General features: G+C 45.0%; 1 protein-coding gene and 1 pseudogene across 5 annotated transcripts in view; both read left to right on the forward strand.

The window, feature by feature from the left end:
* Nucleotides 1–669: 669 nt before the first annotated feature.
* Nucleotides 670–12,391, forward strand: LOC125152554 (60S ribosomal protein L23-like; annotated as a pseudogene).
* A 282-nt stretch (nucleotides 12,392–12,673) lies between these two features.
* DPY19L3 (dpy-19 like C-mannosyltransferase 3) overlaps nucleotides 12,674–21,280 on the forward strand; it is a 78,020-nt gene continuing 69,413 nt past the window's right edge. For 3 of the 5 annotated variants that reach the window (XM_047834411.1, XM_047834413.1, XM_047834414.1), the window contains exons 1-3: nucleotides 12,675–12,921; nucleotides 14,632–14,773; nucleotides 17,384–17,517. In XM_047834411.1, coding sequence (XP_047690367.1) covers nucleotides 14,671–14,773; nucleotides 17,384–17,517 — 237 coding nt within the window. In that variant the 5' untranslated portion in view covers nucleotides 12,675–12,921; nucleotides 14,632–14,670. Of the gene's footprint in view, nucleotides 12,922–14,631; nucleotides 14,774–17,383; nucleotides 17,518–21,280 lie in introns of all 5 variants that reach the window. The other 2 variants (XM_047834412.1, XM_047834415.1) reach the window with 2 other exon arrangements.

The following is a 21,280-nucleotide window of genomic DNA, read 5'->3' on the forward strand; positions in this document are numbered from 1 at the left end:
CTCACGGTCCGTGAGTTCGAGCCCTGCGTCAGGCTCTGCACTGACAGCTCAGAGCCTGGAGCCTGCTTTGGATTCTGTCTCCCTGTCTCTCCGCCCCTCCCCTGCTCACACACTCTCGCTCTCTTGCTCTCAAAAATAAACATTAATGATAATAATAGAGTTTTCTTGGAATATAGCTGTATTTATTGGTTTACATGTTGCATGTGGTTATCTTCAAGGTACAACAGCAGCATCGAGCAGTGGTGACAGAGACCGGATGGCCCACAAAGCCCAGATTACTTACTGTTTGTTTGATAGTAAATAGTTCCATAGAAAATTTCTGTCTGCTGACCTCTGACCTGGAGGAATAATGGTGTGATCCGTGCTTTAAAGCTCCCAGAAAGAAAAAAGCTTTTTATAAAGAAAGCTTTGTATAGCACTGTTTTCTAGCTAAGTTGTATTATTTCTCCCCCCGTAATTTTTATAAAGTCTTCCTGTTTTTCCACAGCCCTTATCCATAATTTATGACTTTAACCTGTTTCATCGTCTCTGCTCTTTAAAGCCAAACACAATTTGTTTAAAATAACAGTGCACGATTAAATAATGCTGCTATAAAAAGTACTGTCTTGTTTTCCTCCTGCCAACCTTGCGGCGTTGCTGGTGCCCTCCCTGCCTCGCCCTTTCGGTGCCATGGGCACCACCGCCGATAGTGTGGCAGTTCCAGGGACATGTCTCACTGCGGTGCACGGCAACCATGGCAGCTAATCCACTCAACTGGGGTGACAACTGACTTCAGTAATCCCGGACACACAGAAAAGAGTCTTTGATGCACCGCTTTGTAACGGATAAAAGCCAGATTCATGGAGGTAGTAGTTGGCTTTCGTGTAGATCTATTGACTAAACCGGCCAAGTGAAGAAACAGTCAACAGTACTTTTTGACCTACATGTCCTCCAGATCTGTCAGCAAAGACATAAAATGAATATTTTCGGCCCCGTAAATTCTTTGAAAAGTTTTTAACTGGGGCCATATGACAGGCTTACTCAGGTCATGTGTTTTGGTTTACATCTCAGGATCCAAATGACTGTAAGGTGCTTGAGCCATTGCCAGAGTCCTACCTGTGCAGCAGAATCCACTTCTTTGTACATTGTGTTGGGGGACTCGACCCCACTTTTGTGATGGCACATTAATGTGCTGTGTCTCGTTTTCTCATCGAACCATGAAGTGTTTGTGAGATGATGACCTACTTGATTTTCTCATTTACTGAGTTATTTCTTCCAGTAATGGGTAATCATGTTCACTTGTTTGCCTTACAAAAGTAGATCATAGTAGATCTTCTCTGGAATTAAAGAGTTTAATTTTAGGCATCTCCTATAAATTCTTAGATGTATATGACAAAATTAGCAAATGCTGGTGTCTTTTTGCTTCCTAACCCAGCCACGTTTACGCCAAGTGTCGCTGAATGCAGATAGTAAAGGCACCATCCTGTAAAAGTTGGCAAAACTGGATGTATGACAGAAGCTTCTAGGGTAATACTGAGGTACGTGGGGCCTTTGTTTGGGAAGGACATTACATAGGTAGCTGGAGTTTGAGATACACAAATCCGAAAATAATCCTTGACCATAAGCTGAGACTCAACCATTCCATCTTTCCGATTCCTCAGCTTTATCCTTTCTTCAGAAAATAAAAAGGAGGCGTGCCTGGGTGGCTCAGTCGGTTGAGCGTCTGACTTTGGTTCACGTCATGATCTCACGGTACGTGGGTTTGAGCCCCGTGTCGGTCTCTGTGCTGTCAGCTCAGAACCTGGAGCTTGCTTCAGATTCTGTGTCTATCTGCCTCTCCTGCTTGTTCTCTTTCTGTCTCTCTCTCTCTCTCTCTCTGTCTCTCAGAAGTAAATAAACATAAAAAAAATTTTTTTAAAGAAAAAGGATACTTGCCCATGTCATTACCATTGGTATTGAATAATGAAATGGCTTTTTAAATTACTAATCTTAAAAAAACTGACCTGAAGAGACCCTCAGCAAAATAAAGTTGTTCATTTTTCAGGTCTTTTATTAGTACCGAACCACGTTATTTAAAGGCTCATTGTCACTACAGTGCACATCTCCAGATTTCTGTATTTTCTACTTGTCATTTTATCAATTCTGGTATCTGCATTTCAGAAACAATGTGGCTGCCTTTTACTGAAATAGGCACATCGATCCACATCTTGCTTTCTGTTTATATCTCCAGCCCTATTTAAATTCAGTATTTCCAACCACAAAAGGTGTTAGAAAATTCTATTTCAGGCTTATGAGAAAAAGTACAGCAGGACGTGGCTCAAACCTTAAGCTGTATTTATTTCTGATCTTCTGCAGCTAATGTACAAAAAAAGTTATGCTGGAATAATTAAATAAACCAGTGGTTTCAAGGTTACCTTCATGTTTTTAAGCCCTTCTCCACTGGGAAGCATGAGAACACAGTGAGGTAGTGTCTGTCTACAATGGTGACACTGGGGTCCGTGCGGAGAATCACCGTAGAGGTCAAGAAATCTAGGGCTTTTCGGAATCTGTGCCCACCCTGTGCTCAGTGTGCAACTGCTGATTCAGAGGCTCCAGTGTACTGCCTGGCAATTTTTAAAACGGAACTTTGTAGCAGTGGGAAGAAAACACAAGTAGGAATCTTCCTAATGGGAAAGCAGTCACCACATCCCATCTGCGACAAGCAGAGGAATGTCTAGGAGACAGCGCTCCAGGGCTGCCCACGAAGTGGGTACTGCTACCTCGGGTGGTTTGAAATACAGTCTGGCTTTACCCTTTTGAGTGTCTTTTAAGTTCAGTTATTCCTTTTTTTTCCTGACCTGTAAAGCTGACAGTAATACCTACCTCATAGAGTTGCGGGGATTAAATGAGATGGTCTACAAAATACTTCGTCAAGTCCTGGCAGTTCTGGACCATGCTTGGTTCCAAGCCACGTGATCCTGAGTAAGGCATTCGAGCATTTTTGAGACTCCGTTTCTTCTTCGGTAGAACAGATGGTAATACGTAAGCCCTGTGGGGTTGCTGTGAAAGTTCATAACCATGTGTATATAGGGCCTGGCCGTCTAGGGGCTCAGCAACAGTTATTTCATTTCAATTGATGCGTTCTGTGACAACCTTGTTCTTGTTACAACCTTGGAAGGAACCGAAGAACCATGCTGGCTTGTGTCTTGAGGAAGAGCACTCAAAACAGAACATCCTATCCCTCCAAAGATGCCAAAAAAGTCAAAACCTATTTCCCAGTCCCTAGAATATCGTAGACAGGTCACGTCCCATCTAAAAGATAGTCCAGCGTTCAAGATTCAAAACGCGGACGTGGTGGGTGGTCTGGTGGGAAATTCCGAGCTTCCCCGGGTCTTCCAGTAGGAGGCGATATCAACTGTCCTGACAGCACAGGAGCCAAAAATCTGTGTGTCATCTCTGTGATGGGGGATCAAGGGGCGACTGAACAGACTTCCTGCTGCTGCTGTGGGGGACACGGTGATGGCCACAGTGAAGAAAGGCAAGCCAGAGCTCAGGAAGAAGGTACATCCGGTGGTGGTAATTCGACGAGAGTCATACCGGAGAAAAGATGGCATGTTTCTCTAAGGATATCACAGAGATCATAGTAAACAACAAAGGCGAAACGAACGGTTCTGCTATCACAGGACCAGCTGCAAAGGACCGTGAAGACTTGTGGGCCAGGATTGCATCCAATGCTGGCAGCATTGCACGAATTTTTGGTGTATCAAAACAAATTTTTTTTAATGGGGCGCATGGGTGGCTCGGTCGGTGAAGCGTCCAACTTCACATTAGGTCATGATCTCACGGGCCCGCTTCAGGTTCTGTGTCTCCCTCTCCCTCTGCCCCTTCCCTGCTCGTGCTCTGTTTCTGTCTTGTCTCTCAAAAACAAACAAAAAAAATTTAAAGGGAAAAGCACAGCGGGGCTCCTGGGTGGCTCAGTCGGTTGAGCATCTAACTTTGGTTTCAGCTCGGGTCCTGATCCCAGTGTCATGGGACAGAGCCCTGCATCAGACTCTGAGTGGACAAGGAGCCCGCTTGGGATTCTCTCTACCCCCTCTCTCCCCCTTCCTCACTCTCTCTCAAAACAAATAAAGAGGGGGAAAGTGTATCTCCAGGGTGTGGGTAGTGCTCCAGCCACCAAAACTTAATCCATACCAGTGTTTCAACCTTTTTTTTGTTTTTCATTATCACCACCCTAAGGAGCCCTTTTTTTTTTTTAATTTTTTTTCAACGTTTATTTTTTGGGGGACAGAGAGAGACAGCATGAACGGGGGAGGGGCAGAGAGAGAGGGAGACACAGAATCGGAAACAGGCTCCAGGCTCCGAGCCATCAGCCCAGAGCCTGACGCGGGGCTCGAACTCATGGACCGCGAGATCGTGACCTGGCTGAAGTCGGACGCTTAACCGACTGCGCCACCCAGGCGCCCCTAAGGAGCCCTTTTTATGGTTTTCCTAATCAGCCCCCCAACCCCTGAAATTTGAATACCTTAGATATATTGTATATCTGTGCTTGATACATAAAGAGAGTAGTATTTTTTTTTCAACCCCTCCCCAGACCAATTGCCTCCCCATGGTGGGGGGGGGGGGTATTACCACGGAGAATGCATGCTCTTATGTAAATGACCTGGTTGATGATAGTTGTGGGGAGAGTAAGATACTACGACCAACTCAGCTTTCTGGTTTCTGGTCCAGACTAAAAATGCAAAAGGTCATCAAGAGATTTTGATTAAAAACCCTCTCCAAGATGGCTTTATCTGCTCTTCCATCATGTGGGGATCACAAAAGCACTGAATCCACCCAGTACAGTCTACACAGCTGCTGGGGGTCCAGTGAGTCCTGGCTGACAGTCCCACCTGTGAATTCTTATGCATAAGGAGTCCTTCAAGCTGACTTACCAATGTTCATGGGGGGACCCAGGAGGGTCACAGAAGAACACTTCATGGAAATCCAACCCAGTGCTAGATTAGCCACAATTTAAGGCAGGATAAAATATCTTAGTTTGAGAGTGTTAGAAACATATACATTTCTGGCTCAAACTCCTACTTCTTCCTACAGAAAAAAACAGAACTCCCAAGCCAGACAATACGCTTTGGCATCTGTTGGTAGGAAATGTGTACTTCTAGGAGTTTTAGACACCTGTTGTGTTATGCCTGTTGCAGGGGATGACATTAGAGCAGTCCAAAGGAACAAACTGGGAAGACCAGCCAAGGCCACTGGACTAGAACAGCCAACATCTAGGAATCATCACATTTGGCAAGAAGCTTATGTGATAAAGCATCACCATCTGCTTTAATTGAATAACTTGACTATTCATGTCCTCATTTGAAATATACAAGTACGACATTATTCTAACCATGGAAATTAGAAAAGAAGGTGTAAGGGGATGGGGACCCTGGGCGGCTCAGTCGGTTAAGCGTCCGACTCTTGATTTCGGCTCAGATCATGATCTCACGGTTCGTGGGATTGAGCCCCAGGTCGGGCTATGCACTGACAGCTAGAAGCCTGCTTGGAATTCTCTCTCCCTCTCTCCGCCTTTCCCCTGCTTATAAATGCTCTTTCTCTCTCTCTTTCAAAAGAAACTTAAAAAAAAAGGGGGTGTAGGTAGGAATAACAGACAAGTAGAGCTAAGAGTATCGGGTGTTAAGGCAAATGAAACCAAATCGGTAATGCTTAAACACTGTTAAGTTTAGGGACGCCTGGGTGGCTCAGTCGGTTAAACATCCAACTTCGGCTCAGGTCATGATCTTACAGCTCGTGCATTTGACCCCTGCGTTGGCCTCTGTTGCTGACAGCTCAGAGCCTGAAGCCTGCTTCAGATTCTGTGTCTCCCTCCCTCTCTCTGCTCCCTCCCCTATGCATGCTCTCTCTTAAAAATCAACATAAAAAAAAAAAATACCGTTAACTTTAAAAGTCAGATAATTGTGCACCTAGCTAATCTGCCTATGAATTTCACCATTTTTAATTTGATCTAATTTAATTTTAAGTAGGCTCCACACCCAATGTAGGTAGGGCTTGAACTCATGACCCTGAGATCAAGTGATACATTTTACCAACTGAGCCAGCCAAGCACCCCTGAATTCCACTATGTAAACCACTACAAATCTAATACAAAGTTGATCAGAGGAAGAAAAAAAAATCAACACTAACAATATTTCGTAATGCCTTTTTTTTTTTCAACATTTATTTATTTTTGGGACAGAGAGAGACAGAGCATGAACGGGGGAGGGGCAGAGAGAGGGAGACACAGAATCGGAAACAGGCTCCAGGCTCTGAGCCATCAGCCCAGAGCCTGACGCGGGGCTCGAACTTACGGGCCGCGAGATGGTGACCTGGCTGAAGTCGGACGCTTAACCGACTGCGCCACCCAGGCGCCCCTCGTAATGCCTTTTTAAAAGAATCTCACAGGGAAGGACTCCAGTGTAACGTCAATGCCTGTGCAACTCTGTAATGATCTGTGTGCACTGAGGAAGTGGACCCTTGACTCGGCACAGGTTCCCTAAGACGAAGCACACTGAGCCAGGCTCCAAAGGATGCTGCAGGCACAGCCTGTCTGCAGCCTCTGGTGTGGGTTGTACATAAGGGGTGTATAGAACAATCCAGTGGAATGCAGGCAGAACATATTAGGACTTCCCTTTGTATTTACCTCAGTTAAATATATGTATGTGTATACACTGACACAGAGAGGACAAACTTTTTTATCTGATAAAGGTATGCGAGCAAAAGTCTGCTCCTTTATCAAGACACGTGAAAAGCCAACCCTTGTGGACAAGAGGGAAAAACACGAAGTGCATGAGAGCACTGTTAGAAAAACATATGTGGTTGGCCAAACTGTCTCCAAATGAATAGGTGTTCCTGTAATAGCATACCCAGTGTTAAAAAGATCTCACTTTGCCCAAACGTTCCTATAAATTTTATACAATTCTAGTAAAAACCTCCATAGATTCTTTGTTGGAAACTGATAAATGGCTGGAGTTCATCTGAGCCAACAGATATGTAAAACTTGCCAAAACATGTGACTTTTTAAGAAGTGTTTATTTTTGAGAGAGAAAGAAAGAGCAGAGGAGAGGCAGAGAAAGAGAGGGAGAGATTGAATCCCCAGCAGGCTCTGGGCTGACAAGCACAGAACCCGATGCAGGGCTTGAACCCATGAACCGTGAGATCATGACCTGCGTCAAAATCAAGAGTCGGATGCTTACCTAACTGAGCCACCCAGATGCCCTGACATGTGTTTAAAAGAAATATACTGGGGGTGCCTGGGTGACTCAGTCAGTTGAGCGTCCGGCTTTGGCTCAGGTCATGATCTCACAGCTCGTGAGTTCAAGCCCCGCATCAGGCTCTGTGCTGACAGCTCAGAGCCTGGAGCCTGCTTCGGATTCTGGGTCTCCCTCTCTCTCTGCTCCTCCCCTGCTCACACTCTGTCTCTCTCTCAAAAATAAATAAAGATTTTTTTAAATTTTTTTTAAAAAAGAAAAGAAATATAATAAAGGGGGCACTTGTTCTCGCAAGTATGAAAGGCTTTCTATAAAGAAACAGTAGTTACAAATATGTGGAACTGTTGCACAGAGTTCCTTTGTAAAGTCACTTAAACATAATAGTTAACAAACAGGCCATATACATACAGGAATTAGTATGTGATACGGGTAATTCGAAGAATAATGGGGAAACAGCTGACCAACCAGCCAGAAAGAAATTATATCAGACTGCCATCTCACCCCATATTAAAAAGATGCCATATTTTTAAAAACTGGAAGAAAGTATTTTTAAAATTTTACAATCTTGCAGCGAGAAAGGTTTTCCTAAGCATGATGGAAAAACCCAGAAGCTATAAAGGGAAAGGTGATAGATTGGACAATATAAAAATGGAAAAATTGCTACATAACAAAAGACACCTGACGAGGCATACAATAAGGAGGAAACCTCTGCGGGGTATGTGACCAAAAGTTCATTTCTATAATCTGTAAATACTCCCTTCACATCAAGATTAAATCCATGACTGGTCAAAGAACACAAAAAGACAAATCATAGAAAAAGAAACACAAACAGCCAATAAACCCCTGATACAACTGTCTCCACCTCACAAATAGCATTTAAATGATACCTCGGGGCACCTGATAGGATACGGGGTGGCTCAGTCGATTAAGTGTTCAACTCGACCTCAGCTCAGGTCTTGATCTCAGAGTCGTGAGTTTGAGCCCCATATGTTGGGCTCTGAGATGGGTGTGAAGCCTACTTAGTAATAATAATAACAAAAGTGAGACCTCACTTGTCACATAAGATCGGCAATGACTAAAAATATCCGTTGTTGGATTGTTGGCAAAGGCACAAAGAGATAAGCAGGGAACACGCATTGGTGGATGTGTAGAATCGTTAACCTTTTTGGAAACTAGTTTGCCAATGTTTATCATAGTATTTTCAAATGTTTATTTTTGAGAGAGAGTGAACACAAGCAGGGGAGGGGAAGAGAGAGGGGGAACAGAGGATCTGAAGCGGGCTCTGCACTGACAGCAACGAGCCCGGCTTGGGGCTCGAACTCACAAACCACGAGATCATGACCTGAGCCAAAGTCGGATGCTCAACCGACTAAGCTACCCAGGTGCCCTATCATAATTTAAAACAGGAATCCTAGCAATTCTACTTCCAGAAATATGTCCTAAAGAATTACATAAATATAAGGATATTCTTGACAGCATTGCTTGTAATAGGATAAAACTAAAAAATAACCTATATGTCCAATCAGAGGGGAATAGTTAAATAAAATTATGATATATCCATGCAGAGCAATTGTTTTTAGGTTTATTTATTTACTTAGAGAGAGAGAGAGAGAGTGCGCACAAACGGGAGGGACAGAGAGAGAGAGAGAGAGAGAGGGAGAGAGAGAGAATCCCAAGCAGGTTCCACACTGTCAGCACGGAGCCTAACTCAGGGCTTGATCCTACGCCCATGAGATCATGACCTGAGCCAAAATCGAGTTGGACACTTTAGCGACTGAGCGACCCAGGCGCCTCCCCCCATCCCCGACAGAAGAATATTATGGGATTGATCACCTATCATTGTGTAACAAAATTACCCCAAAACTGAATGGCTTAAAACAGTAAACATTTCTTTTCCTGTTATTTCCATGTCAGATATTTGGGAGTGGCAGGTGGGCATTTCTGGCTCGGGACCTCTCATGAGGCTGCAGTGTCTGAAGGTTGCCCTGGAGCTGGCAGACCCTTCCTCTAAGGTGGCTCACTCACATGGCTGGCAAGGGGGCGCTGGTTGTTGGCCGGAGGCCAGTTGCTGCCCAAGTGGCCTTCTCCACTGGCTGAAAGTCCTCACAACGTGGTGGCTGGGGGCCCCTAAGTGACCGATCCAAGAGGGGCTACGGCTGAAACTGGGAAATTTGAAGACTGACTGGCATGTTAGGTCAGAGTGCAAGGAGACACTTGCAAAACCTTCAACAGAAATTTATGAATGGGAAGTAGAGATGAGGCTGGAGAGATAAATGGAGGCCGATTCATGGCAGTCATTCCAAGCTGTGTTAAGGAGCTTGATTTTTATATGAAGCCGGTAAGATCGCTCTGGTTATTACAAGGAGGGTGGAATGAATAGACAAGGACAGGGGGCAGGGATGGAGGTCAGGCCATCAGTTAGGAGGCCATTAAAGTGATCCTGACAAGGAATGGTAACTTGGATTAGGGGGGATGGCAATAGAGGGGGAGAAAAATCAGGGAGCTTCTGAGATATTTAGGAAAAAGTCCAATAGGACTCCATGTTTAGATACGTGGATTACACAACAGGAAGGAACCACGTTTGGCTCCTGGGGTTGTGACTTGAGCAATTAGGTGAATGGGGCACACGGGATGAAGAGCAGGTTGGGAATTAGAAAAAGGTTTTAATGAGTTTGAGATGCTTACACACATGGAAACGTTGAATAGTCAGTGGGCACATGGGACCTGGAGGTCAGGGAATATATGCCTGGACATAAAAACGTATGAGCCATCAGGACATTAGTGAACAATGGAGCCATGAACCAGAGAACCGTTGCTTTGAAAAGGAAGAGTTTACAAGAGACTGAAAAGGAATGCCAGAAAGGTTAATAGGAACACCAGGAGTCTATTGTCACAGAAGATACCACCGTGATCAACAGTGGTCACACCACTAAGCCAAGCAATTTAAAACAGAACATTGTATATCAGATAGGAAAAAGAGCGCTCTCCCTCGGTCCCAAGGTGGAGTACTTTTATAGGAAGGATGTCAATAGCATTGATGACTTCTGGTGTGGTGCTTCTCCAAGTGTGATGTACAAATAACCTGGGGACTATAGTAAAATGCAGATTCTGGCTCAGTAGGTCGCAGTAGGGGAGGGCCTGAGAGCCTGTGTTTCTAAGAAAGTCCCCGGCGATACTGATACCCCTGGCCCACAAACATTTTGAATAGCGAGGTTCTGCTGTGGCTTTCAAACTTTATTGAGCACAGACTCACACGGAGAACATTTTAAAACAGATTATTGGACCCCATCCCTACAGATTATGATTCAGTGGGTCTGGGGCAGGATCTGATAATCTGCATTTCCAACAACCTCCCTGGAGATGGTGACAGTGATGCCACAGGTCCCCAAGACCACAGTTTGAATTGCACACTTCTACAAGACCACAGCTTAACTACTGCGGGCCACAACAGGGAGAAATCCATATGGATTTCAAGACATAATGCAAACAAGAAGTATTCCTGAACACCACTGGAGTCAGTCCATGACCAGAGCTCATTGAGGGCAGGGCCTGCTAGTTACCCATCACCCCCATGGTTACTGTATCAAAGCTAAGTACTCATCCTTTTTTTTTTTTTTTTAAATATTTTTTAATGTTTATTTTTGACAGCACAGCCGCGTGCACAAGCAGGGGAGGGGCAGAGAGAGGAAGACAGAGGATCCAAAGCAGGCTCTATGCTGTCAATAGAGGGCCCAATGCGGGACTCCAACTCATAAACTTTGAGATCATGACCTGAGCTGAAATTGGACGCTTACCTGACTAAGCCACTCAGGCGCCCCAGGACTCATTCTTAACTGATTTATTAATTCTGAAGACTTAACCCTCAGCAGTAGATACTTTTGAAAAGTAAGTCTCAAAGCTTTATCTTGCTGGAAAAACCATTTCATTAATACTAAAACAAAGAGCTGTTGAGGACTGTTTCCTTTACTCAAGGGACATACACTGCACCACAGACACATTCTTCCCCAGAGCACACAATTTTAGAAATACACAATCTTAGAAAAAACCCTATAGACAATAAGAAGGGGGAAAATTCTATTTAAGGAGGAATCAGGTCACATATGTATTTATTAAGCACCCAAAAGTATTTTATGGAAGGCATCTAAACGCGAAAAAGATGGATTACAAATACAAGCTCTGCTCTCAAGTCTGGAACATCAAAGACACCAGCAATCAAGTTAAAACATGACAAATGCCATCTGAAAAAACAGCTGACACTTATTTTTCTTAAAGCCACCCAGCAGATACCTCGATCCATTCGCACAGAATGTGTGTTTGTTATTAATAGCACCAGAAGCACCGAGGAGGAGAAAATACCCAACAGGGGTGACTGACTTCCTGGATAAAATAATTTCGTGTTGGAATTAGACAGATGGACAGTCTTTTCACAGGTGGAGGACCCAGACGACCATTCCTTAACAAAAATCAATTAAACATGTGGCCTGGGCATCTGCTGACAGAAGGCTTCATCTACCCTTCTATGCAGTGTGATTAAGAAACTTAGCCAGGTAGGGGCGCGTGGGTGGCTCAGTCTGTGAAAGGTCCCACTTCCGCTCAGGTCAAGGTCTCATGCTTGGTGAGTTCGAGCCCAGCGTCAGGCTCTAAGCCGACACTACAGGGCCTGCTTGGGATTCTCTCTCTCTTTCTCTGCCCCTCCCCTGCTCATGCTCTCTCTCAAAATAAATAAATAACCACAATTAAAAAAATAAAAAATAAAAAAATAAAAAGAAAAGATACCCAGGTAAAAGCACAGTACCTGCCCTCAAAAAAGGCTTCACTCTAGTCCTGGAGACCTAGAGAAGCATATCCTTGAAGGCAAGATTAAGGAAGGGGCGCGCCGCCCCCACCCCAACGGTAGGGGTGGGGGGAGTCTCCGGAGAGGCCAAAGTGTCTCTGCGGGTGCTCTCTACCGCAGTGGAAGCGCCTTCCAAGCACACACCGGCGGCCACTGGGTGCTGGGGGGCTGCCAAGACCTGCAAACAGGGCGCCACAGGCCTGAGACGCGGGAGGCGGGAGAGGCCCGAGTGGTCAACTGCTTCAGTCCGCCAGACCCTTCACCGAGCCCCCCGCATCCACCAGCACCCGGGAGCAGGAAGCTACGGGAACAAGCAAAAGGTTTCGTGGTCTCTTGCAAGCACACCTGAGGCGACCCTTCCTCGGAGACGGGCCCCTCCTCCCCCGGGTGGCCACCTCTCGCTCTGCCCTGGGGCTGGCGGGCGTCCCCGCGGCTGAGGAGGGCAGCCGCGTAGGCTCGCGGCAGCGCCGCGCGGGTCAGGGGTCTGTGTGCTCGGGGCACGCAGAGGCTGGACGCGGGGCGGGAGGGGCGGACAGGGCGAGCGGAAGTGTGCCGCTTCCTTCCGGCCGGCGCCGCACGAGACTGGGCGGGGCGCCCCTGGAGAGGGCGGGGACTTGAGCTGACGGACGGCTCCCCGGACCTATGGGCGCGCCCGCGGCGGCCCGGCCTCCCTGGCGCGCCCCTTCCTCGGGGCCGCGGACGCCCCCCAGTCCCCCATTTCTCTGGTGTCGCGCAAAGCTCCGTCGCTGCACGGTGGCCGCTGCTTGGTCCTCCCTGTCCTCACGGTGCGTCGCGGGCGGTTGCGCGGCCCTCGGCACCCCCGGCCGGCCGGCCTCTTTCCCCGCCCGGAGCTGCGCGCCAGGACGGCTGAGGCCGAAGGTCTGTGACTGCGTGTCGGGCCGCGGGCGGAGCGAGGGGACGCGCGGGTGCGAGGCTTCGGCGGCTGGTCGGGCTGCGCCCCGCGTTGCGATGTTTCCGAATCAGCCGCAACGACCGGGAGCCTGCGGGTCGCCCCGCCGCGTCGTGCAGTCGGGGGGCGCGGCCCGGGCCCCGCGGCGCCCTGGGGCGCCAGGGTGGGGGACGCGGCGCTCGCGGGTCCGCTCGAACTGCGGGGCGGGGGGCGGCAGGTCGGGAGTGAGGAAGTTTGCCGAGGGCGGGGCGGGGCGGCGCTCGCGGGCCACTTCGGGCTCCTGCCGCGCGGGCGGAGGGAGGGCCTGGTTGGTGCTGGCCTCCGCGGCCGCGCGGCTCTGCCGAGCTGGAGCAAGTGTCTGAACTTGGGCGGCCGCTGCCGGCCCCTCGGTGTCCGGTGGGGACACTCGGCGCTGTGAGGCTGGGGTGCGGCGGGAAGCTGAGTGTCGTGCCCTGCAGTGCCCGGTCGCTCTGTGCGTGCTGGTCCTTCCGAGTAGAGGACGAGCATCGCTCTCACTTCCCTTTTCCAACGTCGAAGATGGCCTTCCCTTTCATTATGGGGAAACTTTTCTTTCCCCAGTTGGTGCGATTATCACATTGCCCGACACAGAGTTGGCGCGGAAATGTTTGTTGCCCTTCTGTCCTGACTTGTTAGAGTGTATCCGATGTGGGATATTTATAACTCCTTCCCGAGCCCTTAGGAGGACGTGATTCTTGGCTAAGAATCCAAGTTATCCAGTTGGGGGATAAGTCCATCTAATGAATGCAGTACGGCTTTGCCTAACACTCCTTTTTCCTGCCTCGCTGCTCCAGATTCATTTTCGGTGCTTGTACCTAACTGTTTTTGTGTCTCACATTTTTTTTTTTTTATGAATGAATGAATAAATTGTATAATGTTGGTTGGTTGGATTGTTCTTTCTCTAGAGCAAGTTGGTTATTAATAAACTGCCCAAACAATCGTGTCCGGTAACTGGTCATATTTAATAGTAATTAGTAAAACGCTGTTCATTATTCAGAGGAGTGAAGCAAGATGTTCCTGGGGACCGTCGCCAGCTTACTCACTGCCACCACTCCCTCGCCTCCCACTCACTGCTTCCAAACCAGGCTCCTGCACCCTGCCTTTACTCCCACTGTTGCTCCCTGGGATAGCAGCTGCCCTGATTGGCACACCCCCGCTGCCATCACCACTCAGGCATATTCGTAAAGTTTCCAGTGTGAATTGTTTTAAAGAACGTCGGTATGAAAATTCAGATACCTGAGACGAAACAGTATTTCACTTCTTCAGAATCAGGCTATCAACAGATTTACTACCGAATAGTATGGAACTGTGGAACATAATATAAAACTGCATAATTATGTGACCAATTGCGTGGTAACTGCAGTGGCTCAGGATGGAGAAAGATCAGTGGCTGGCACAACCGAGAGAGGAAGGTTTCCTGGAGGAAGGGCAGGGGCTTGTCTGGGATGCTTACCTGTATTCTTAACTCTTAATAATAGGTTTTAAGTAAATATTTGCGTTGTGCCTTGGCAGTAGCTTTGAAGGCTGGTAAAGATTTGATGGGAAAGTGGGGAGGGCATGCTAAGCCAGGGACAAGGCTCCAAGTCACAGAGGAGCAAAGCGTGTGTTGGGGAGACGGTACTGGCGTATGGATGGGCGGTTTACTTTTATGTTGTTTGTAGGAGTGGTTGGAAGAACAATGCACGTAAGTCTTTGACACCATGATATCCATCAGGCAAAGAAAAGGAGTAAAACCCACGGAAGTTCCTGAGGATTATGCAGCGCAAGAAGCAAATGTGAAGTTGGAAAATAAATTGCCATCTGGTAGGTGACTTAATTAAAGCAGCATTTTGGATTGCTGTTATTTCTTCAATATTAAAATGTCACTCTCCAATAGGGTACAGATTTGGTGAGCCCTAACATTTGAGGAAACTTGTTCTAATACCCTGATGTTTCAGTTTGACAGATGATTTGACTGCAGTTTGATGATCCTGGTTTCACAGTTGTGACCAGATAAAAGGCCACAGAGCTCTAATTGGAACCCCTTGTTTGTCAGCTGTCTGTGCAGTGGGTTCTGGTTTTGCCAATCTTTGACTTTCTAAAGTAATGCTTTCCCCCATGCTTCAGATTTTAGTCTGTTTCTAATTTTTCTGGTTTGTGTATGCTGTTCACTCTAGACAGCATTAGCTTGGGTGACTTTCTCATTTCATTAAGGTATTGAAAGATGAATCAAACATTTTTTTATTCCTTATTTGAATTCCTGACATTTTCTCCTTTGGTTTGTGAGGGAGCGATGGTCAGAACTTGGTTAAGTTGTTTACGTAATGCTGAAGATTCTTGCTAAGTGTACATCAAATGACCTTAATTATGAACTTCCCCAGTCCGGAGTTGCTTTCTTAACTAAGCATGGTCAAGGATTTTTAAAAATAAGCATGAGAAATTCCTTGTCTCTTCACCATTTTGGATATCTGACAGAATTCATATTAACTCAGCCATGTTAATTCTTATCAGCCAGAGCTAGTAATTTGGGGGGAGCAGTTTCATAAAATCTGTACTGAGAAGTCAAACCATTCAACCATCCAATAAATAAGCAGTTTTGGACAAGATAGAGTACTTTCTGAAGACTTACACAATGTAACTTCACGTTTGCCTTTTTATTTTTATACGCTTATTTATTTTGAAAGAGAGAATCTCAAGCATTCTCTGCACTGTCAGCATAGAGCCTGACATGGGGCTCAGTCCCGTGAACCGTGAGATCATGACCTGAGCTGAAATCAAGAGTCAGACACTTAACCAACTGTGCCACCCAGGTGCTCCCAAGTTTGCTTTTTTTTAAATTAAAACATAACTTTGAGGATTCTTCATTTTACTGAGGCAATATTTATTCATGTCAGAAAAAAAAAAAACCCTGAAAACTAAAGAAAAGCAAAAAAAAAAAAAAAAAAAGGAAAGAAAGAAAGTATTGCCACAAACAAACCCATCCTGAGACTGTCATCCATGAAACTTGATGTTGCTGTGGAAATGGTGTTCTTGCCTAGGCACACCTTCAAGCAGTCACGTGGTTTTACAACGTTGGGATCCTGGCTGTTTTGTAATTTGCTACATTTCTTTTATTATGTTCCAATCATGTCACAAGTCAGTCAATGTGTTTTAAAAATGTTACTGGTGTAGTCACTGTGTGGCTATAGCATAACTGATTTAAGAATTCCTGGTTGAATGAGTGGTTTTAAACCTTTCACTGGGGCGCCTGGGTGGCGCAGTCGGTTAAGCGTCCGACTTCAGCCAGGTCACGATCTCGCGGTCTGTGAGTTCGAGCCCCTCGTCGGGCTCTGGGCTGATGGCTCAGAGCCTGGAACCTGTTTCTGATTCTGTGTCTCCCTCTCTCTCTGCCCCTCCCCCGTTCATGCTCTGTCTCTCTCTGTTCCAAAAATAAATAAACGTTGAAAAAAAAAATTAAAAAAAGAAATAAATAAACCTTTCACTTATACGAACAGAACTAGAGTAAATGTTCTTGTGGCCAAATGTTTGCTTAAACTTTATTTGGGATTATATGCCAAGATTTGGAATTGCTGGTCAAATGGTATGTTCGTTTTGGTAGCTTTTCCAACTTCCTGCCCTCTCATGTTCCAGAGAGTTGCCACGTTATTCTCCTCCTAGCAGTGTTTGAAAACTACTCATTTTGTACCCTTGTTAAAACAGCGTTAACATTTTTAAGCCGCCAAATTGACCAGCATCTAAAAAATTGTAGCCCATTGTTTTGATTTGCATTTCTTTAATACTAATGAATGTGAATATTTTTGTCTGTCTGTTGGCCCTTTTTTTTTTTTCTGTGCATTGCCTGTTTGTCTCTGTAATCTCTTTCCAACTGAAATATTTAGTTTTTTAATCCTGAAGGTGTTCATCCCATATTGAGGATACTTAAGCTTTCTTATAAGTGCCATGAATATTTTTTTCCTAGTTTGTGTCCTTTAACTTGGATGTTTTTCTCCCGATGGGTTGTTGAATTTTAAGTAGTCAAGCTTTTTGGTAGCTTTTAATGAATAAATCACAAATTATACATAGATCATCTGAAAGACTTTCTATATCCTAGACCTGCACCCCACTTAACTCCTCCATTTGACAAACTTCACAGTTGAACTACAGTTGTTAAACTATGCCAAACACAGACTGTAGGTACTAAGATAACTAAGGTAATGAATAAGCTTACAATTTCTGCCAAAATGGACAAGTGAGCAATTAGATACCGTCGGGTAAAAACCATAATAAAGTATGAAAACAGGTCTCCGGAGTCACAGAAAGGAGTTCCTAACTGTCTCCTGGCAATAGAAGCTTCACCAGTGACAGACAGTTGGAAGTTAGCATACTTGATAGTCTGAAGTGGCACTATTAAATTCTACATTGTTTACTGACTTAGTTATTTATTTTTTCTAAAAGGTGGTACCAGTAGAAGATTATGGAAGCTTCTGTCATTTATGGTTGGTGGAACCATTGCCCTTTGCATTGGACTTCTTACATCTGTCTACCTGGCCACTTTACATGAAAATGACTTATGGTTTTCTAATATTAAGGTATGGCATCCTATTACTGTTGTATGATTTACTCATCAGTATCTCCAGTAGTTAAGTGTGTAGATGAAGGACCAAGATAATGCTACTTTGCTGTAAAGAATCTAACGTCTTAAAAGGTTTGCCTATAGCATAGACTTTGTTATTTAAAATAACATCAGAATGTTTGTCATCAGTGAGTTTTCTCATTTCATGAGCTTGCTCTAGTTATGGGACAGTAACTCTAAACCAGTATTTTCCCACTGTACGTTGTGAAATTGGTGCAGTAAATCATGAGTAACGTTCGTAATTAAAATAAGATACAAGAGGATATTATCATATACACTAGGGTTGAGAATTGTTTGTGTAACTGTTAATTATATGTATGTATGTACAAGCTGGGTCACAGTATATATATATTTTTTTCTGTTGGGCACAATAAAAAAATCAAAAGCCAGTCCTCTAAGCCATGGAGTGTTAATCTGGCTCCATAGACGACCTCAGTGTGTTCCTACCTTTCTAATTGTACATGCAGTGGTTAGAGGGTCGGGGAACCATTATTTTCATCACATTCTCAGGAGGGTCTGTGACTTCTTAACCACCAATTTCCTTGTTCTCTTTTTTTCTCTTTTTAAACATTTCTAGATGTCTTTTAATTTGCCATTGTTTTCAAAACAAGCATATCACTTAAGCAAGGAAACTTTTATATCACCAGCGGTTTTCAATCCAAATACACTTTGTTTTTTTATCCCAAGCGTCATCATCTTTGACCCTGTTTACTATTGTGGCTTCTAATGACTAGTTATTATAAAGGTAAAATTCACTATCAAAGGTCAAATATTTATAGGTGAATATTCAGAAGAATCAATGCAGAATCTAAAACAGTTCTCGGGGTACCTGGGTGGCTCAGTCGGTTAAGCATCTGACTCTTGATTTCGGCTCAGGTCATGATCTCATAGTTCATGAAATCGTGTTCTGTTTCAGGCTTTGCACTGACAGCATAGAGTCAACTTGGGATTCTCTCTCTCTCTCTGCCCCTCCCCTGCTCATACACATGAGCGCATGCGCTCTCTCTCTCTCAAAATAAATAAACGTTACAAAAAATTTTAATAAAAAAAGTAAAACGGTTCTCAAAGAGAGTTTTCCAAAATATTTTGAACTTTGGTTCCATTACTGAAATGAGTCTCCAAAGGGGACTACTTTAGGGGCGCCTGGGTGGCTCAGTCACTTGAGCATCTGACTTCGGCTCAGGTCATGATCTCACTCATGGGTTCGGGCCCCATGTCAGGCTCTGTGCTGATGGCTCAGATCCTGGAACCTGCTTCGGATTCTGTGTCTCCCTCTCTCTCTGCCCCTCTCCTGCTCATGCTCTCTCTCGCTCAAAATAAATACTAAAAAATTAAAAAAAAAAGAACAAAACCAAAGAGAACTACTTTGAATGACAAATTTAATTTATACAGATAACTTATAGTATGTTTATTTTAAAAACCTGTCCTTCTTACTCTATAGGTGTAGCATGTATCTATGTATATATTTTTATACAAAAATATCATGGTACAGAGAATAATCCTTATCTTTCAGGAACAGTGGTAGTTTTTCTTGTCAAGAAAAATTTCACTCACCTATATCTCTTTATTTTTTTTATTTGTTTTTTTTAATGTTTATTTATTTTAAGAGAGAGAGCATGCACTAGTCAGGGAGAGGCAGAGGGAGGGAGGGAGAGAGGGAGAGAGAGAGAGAGAGAGAGAGAGAGAGAGAATCCCAAGCACATTCGATGCTCAAAGCCTAAGCCGAAATCAAGAGTTAGACTCTTAACCAACTGAGCCACCCAGGCGTCCCTCGCCTATATCTCTTTAATAGAGTGCTTATAAACTGATTCCCTATAACTAAACAATCTTATGCTTATTTATCAACACCAACATTTTGAATAAAGACTGAAATATCCCTGTGTGGGCATATAGCTAAAATTAAATGTTAGTAACTGTGGTAAGTAAGGAGAAGATGCTAAAAGAGGTCACATGGCTTAATTTCAAATTGTAATTTTAGCTCTTTAAAGTTTTTAGGTGGCCTTGCTAGTAACCTTAAATAAATACACCCCATCATCAAGAAACCTGAGCACCCTTGACTTTCCTTTTTATTCTCACCAGGTTAAAGAAGTCATTATACTTTTACCTAGTGTTTATGGAGCACCCCTTCTGTGGGTAGCATTTATTGAAACACCATGGGGAACGTGGAAAGAATAACAGAGACTAATGAATTTGCCAGCAGGTTTTCCAGTGTAATAAATTGATCCAGTAAATACATATTAAGCACCTATAGTATACCTGCAGGGACTGCGTTCAGTTGTAGCGATACCTCCAACTGCAACAAGGCCCCTGCCTGCAGGGAGTTCACACCCTTGAGGGTACAGGCAAGTTGGCAGACATTACAGCCCATCCAAAATCAATACCTTGCTGGGGAAAGACATTGCGGGAGCACAGAGGAGGGGTAGCCTAACCCAATTTTGGACGCTCAGGGAAGGTTTTCTGGAAGAAGTGATGGTTAAGGAGACCTGAAGGATGAGAAAGGTTAACCAGTCTAATTGGGGAGGAGAAGTGAATGTCATAGGGAAGCAACATGTGCAGGAACTTTGAGAGGCAAGAACGTTGAAAGCGTTGAAGGTGTTGGCAGTAGTCAGCCTGACTGGAGAACAGATGGGAAGAGAGAATGTACAGGGATGATAAACAGAGGTCATGAAGGTACAGCAGTGTCATTGTCTTGGCGTGCTAGAAAGATGGCTCAGGCTGCAGCGTGGAGAATGGACCTGAGGAGGACAGCACTGCGGGAAGAGGCAACCACCAAGAAAATCCAATTCAGTGGATTCGGCAATACCTGGATGTCAGTAAATGCACGTCATCTGTGCACCAGACACAGATCTAGGCCCTGAGAAAACAGCCTTTGAATTCTGTTCAAAGAGGAGGGAAGAAACAGGAACCAACAAGAAATAAGTCCTATGGTAGAAACCAAACAGGGTGGTGACATAGTTATGGGGAGGGAAAGCAAACCATTTTGAAGACCAGACATACATCAACATTTAAATCCTAAGAAGAACAGCCAAGCTAAGATCTGTGAAAACGTCCTAAGCAGAGGGAACAACAACCGGAAAAGCCGCAAGGTAGGACAGAACTCGTCCAGCCCGAGTATCAGAGAGAAGGCACGTGTGGCCAGAACTCTAGGAGCACAAGGAGAACAGGACCAGAGAGGAAAAGACCAGATCATGCTGGAGAGAAGTGGATGAACTCAGAGTTTATTAGAAGGTGGATTTAGAAGGATGTATCGATTCATCATTTGTGTGGATGGTGATTGGGAGGAAGGAATCATCAGTGGTGATCTACTTTCTCCCATTAGCAGCTGAATAGTTGGATGGACATACCATTCACTGTGATGATGAACCCTGTTGGGAGGAACAGGTCTGGGCAGTGGAGTAACTTCTGACACCAGCTACCCAGAGTTAAGCCAGACTTGACAGGCTAAGGGCACAGCCTACTACAACACCGCTCTCACTTCAGATACCAGTCACAAGTTTGGGGATCCTCAGGCCACCTGACTTCTGACCATAAGCAGGCTATAAATTTTGGGATACCCACTATCCCCTCAGGTTCAGTAATTCACTAGAATGACTCACAGAACTCAGGAAAGCGTTACACGTATGATGATAGCTTTAATACAACAATGGGATACAAATCAGAATCAGTGAAAGGCAGAGACTCATTGAAAGTCGGCAGTGGGGGGAGGTCCCCAAATTCAG

The sequence above is a fragment of the Prionailurus viverrinus genome, chromosome E2 (assembly GCF_022837055.1).
Source record: "Prionailurus viverrinus isolate Anna chromosome E2, UM_Priviv_1.0, whole genome shotgun sequence".
Classification (NCBI taxonomy): domain Eukaryota; kingdom Metazoa; phylum Chordata; class Mammalia; order Carnivora; family Felidae; genus Prionailurus; species Prionailurus viverrinus.